This window comes from Etheostoma spectabile, chromosome 18, assembly GCF_008692095.1.
Source record: "Etheostoma spectabile isolate EspeVRDwgs_2016 chromosome 18, UIUC_Espe_1.0, whole genome shotgun sequence".
In the NCBI taxonomy this organism is placed as follows: domain Eukaryota; kingdom Metazoa; phylum Chordata; class Actinopteri; order Perciformes; family Percidae; genus Etheostoma; species Etheostoma spectabile.
In genome coordinates, this window is record NC_045750.1 from 23,399,161 (window position 1) to 23,402,427 (window position 3,267).

Here is a 3,267-nt window from a genome sequence, read left to right on the forward strand (position 1 = left end):
GATCACACTGTAACCTCCTCCCAGGTGCTGAAAGAGACTCTGAGGATGTACTCGACAGCTCCAAGCACATCTCGTGATCTACCCAAAGACATTGTCATTGATGGCATCCACGTACCTGGAGGAGTCTCATGTATTGTGAGTACCTCTAAAGCAGGAAGTGTGTCAGAACCCAAAAAGGTTTTATGGATTGGTTTTTATTTATTTATGTACAAAAGCACAATGGCACCTATCACTTAAACAACTGGTCACTGTTTGACAGGTGAGGTTGAGACAGTAGCCGCTTTCCAACCGAAGGGATTTTTGCAGTTCAAAGAACATAACGTTCTTATAACATTTTTTTTTTCCCTCCTACCAGTTCTTACCAGTTCTTACCAGTTCCGATGGCCAGTGCGAATGCAAATGACCAAAACCGGATTTTGGGGGACAGTAGTTAGTAGAACTGTTTAGAAGTGGACTGATCCTGTAACTACGGTGTTGTAACTACTTGGTCAGAAAGAGGCTAAAGCTGCACTTTCAAGATTTCAAGATATTTATTTGTCATATGCACAGATTTTACACCATGCAATGAAATTCTTAAGTTTGCAACGTTTCCCACAATATAAAAATGTACACAATATACACACAATATATTTAAAAGATTCAGGTATAAAATTGCATGCAGCAGCAAGACATAACAATATAACAACAATATAAAACCTTCAGTAACACAAGGTACATTCATTTTAACAAGTTCAACTCTGTAATCTCAGATTTTAAAGAGTTGAAGGACTTCTCAAAATTAAAAAAATACTCCTGGGAGAAGGAGACGGGGCATAGCTTGCTGCCCATAATATATCATAATGTATCAACATGCCACAACCTGAGGTACAGTGAATATTAATCTGCTATCAAAATGTTCTGAAATTCAGTTGAGCTCCTATGCGGCTGGGAGAATGGAGAAATTCTTCAAGGACCCGCTGACATTTGATCCAGACAGATTTCACCCAGATGCTCCCAAGTAAGTAGCATACAAGTTTTCACAAAATGACGCAGTTTATTTTTAGTCTTAAAGGCCCTGGATATCCTGCTCTTCCTTTGAGAAAATGAAAAGCTCAGATGGGCTGAGCTTGAATCTTGCCCCTTATGAGGTCATAAGGAGCAAGGTTACCTCCGGTTTCTCTGCTTTGCCCGGCCAGAGAATTTGGCCCACCCATGAGAGAGAGACCTCATTGCTTTCAAACAAGCATAGTGGCAGTTTGTCAAGGCCTCACCCCCAGCCTCCACCTTGCCCCCCCCCTCTCTCCTCCTCAAAAGCTACAGACTCAGAAGTGGCACATAATAAGGAAAACTCCTTGTGGGACTGACTCTAGTGGCTGTAATTCTGAACCAAGGCTGAATTTCGGGAAATAGAGTTCAGATACAGTATTATGGGACCACTAAGGTCTATATAAAAGAGACTTCAGATACAGTATTAGGGGACCACTAAGGTCTATATAAAAGACACTTCAGACACAGCATTGGGGGACCACTGAGGTCTATAGAAAAGCATCCAAAGAGCACCATGTCATGGGACCTTTAACATTTTAGAACACTGATCATTGTCCCAGATGAAAGAAGGGAAACATTGTACATTAACTGATGCTGTCTTTTATCTGTTTTAAAAGGCCGTATTATTGCTACTACCCCTTTGCACTCGGTCCACGCTCATGCCTAGGACAGAGCTTTGCTCAGGTGGGTGATGTCATAAATAGTCAACGCACACAAAAACATAACAATGCATGAAATTAACTCAATGTGTGTTGGGGCAATTGCAGATGGAGGCTAAAGTGGTGATGGCCAAGCTGCTCCAGAGGTTTGACTTCCCCCTTGTGCCGGGACAGACCTTTGATATACTGGACACTGGCACACTCAAGCCAAAGAGTGGAGTGGTGTGCTCTGTCAGACACAGGGACCAAAACAAGTAAATGGTCTAACAGGGCCGTATAACATGAGAAGAAACAAAAAGGGTTCATGTGGTGTGTACGGGTTTTTGGTTTACTTAGACTAGCTTACTGCCTGCAGCGTTGTACTCCTGCCTTAGCCAGAAGCATCTTATGCTGCAGAGTTTTATCACTTTTCTGTATATAGAAGATATTATCAGTGCTTGCTTTAATGAAACAAACATTATTTCCATATGCAGGTATGAGGATCAATTGCCCCTTGGGAATTAATAAAGTTTTCTGCATCTGTATTAGTTATTACTGACCACTAATAAACATATGGGACCACTTTTCCTTCTGTTATTAGCACTTGAATTTGCTGTAACTAGCCCTCTGTATCTCGGTGTAACTGCTCTCCTATACCCACTAAGCTTCTACACTTGTTTTGTGCCTTTAACACTGATATACAAATGCTGAATTAAACAAATGCTGAATTACAGCATTTTTTTAGAATTAAATTTATTGGTTTTGTACACATACAGAGGGTTTTTTTCTGCTGCAGAAAGGACTTTGTTTGTTTTGCACTTCAATAAATTAATGATTAATTTAATGCCTGAAAATGTGATTTTATTCCATGCTGTGTATGTACTCAACCTGCTGTGTCTGGTTCTTACTGACAGTGTACACACGGGGGCGATGTGACCTCGCAAAACAATTTCTAAAAAGCAAAAATTCATTAGAACGCTTCTTAGCTTAATTTAGGAGATTTTTCATTTAATTTTCTCTTTAAATGTAATAACAGTTGTTGAGTGGGGAATCACATTTTAGTCAGAGGCTAATCTTGATAGAAGGGCAGTAAAAGTCACATTTTTAATTGAGAAACGATTATGGGCCAACTACTTCAACAACAGTTCCATTGCTTAGATATGAACAAATACAAAAAATAACTAGATTTTACTAATAACAGTCAAATAGTTTGTAAATAGTAAAAGCTAAATATATACTACACAAATCAATTTAAATGTGTGGTAGTATTTTATACAGTTTATGGTACTTGAAGTAAAATAGGCGTTCTTTAGTGTTACTTCTTTTATGAACCATGTGTTTTTCTCATTTCTGAACTCGTGACTGTCCCTTTAAGAGGGCGGAGCCTGCGCCCTGTGAGACGCCCCCGCACCTGGAGAACTTGACAACCGAGTCTAACTGGCTTTGGACTAACCAACTCTTTGGACTATCTTTCTGTCGTTCTAACGTAACAGTCTATTGAGCTTGAGTTGTTAAAATGTCATTTTTCCATGCCGTTTCGAGCTGGACTGCTTTGTTATTGCTCTTTCTGATTTTCATATCGTTTATTGGTTATTGCTTATAT

At 39.5% G+C, this 3,267-nt stretch overlaps 1 protein-coding gene and 1 long non-coding RNA gene across 2 annotated transcripts in view; both read left to right on the plus strand.

Moving 5' to 3' along the window:
* Window positions 1–2,508, plus strand: part of LOC116706702 (cholesterol 24-hydroxylase) — a 136,259-nt gene extending 133,751 nt beyond the window's left edge. Inside the window, exons 9-12 of the mRNA XM_032543643.1 lie at window positions 25–135; window positions 909–997; window positions 1,644–1,710; window positions 1,794–2,508. Coding sequence (XP_032399534.1) covers window positions 25–135; window positions 909–997; window positions 1,644–1,710; window positions 1,794–1,943 — 417 coding nt within the window. The 3' untranslated portion in view covers window positions 1,944–2,508. The remainder of the gene's footprint in view (window positions 1–24; window positions 136–908; window positions 998–1,643; window positions 1,711–1,793) is intronic.
* Window positions 2,509–3,059: 551 nt separating this feature from the next.
* LOC116706511 (uncharacterized) overlaps window positions 3,060–3,267 on the plus strand; it is a 17,764-nt gene continuing 17,556 nt past the window's right edge. Inside the window, exon 1 of the long non-coding RNA XR_004336256.1 lies at window positions 3,060–3,267. This exon is cut by the window's right edge and continues 53 nt beyond it. This is a non-coding gene — a long non-coding RNA (uncharacterized LOC116706511).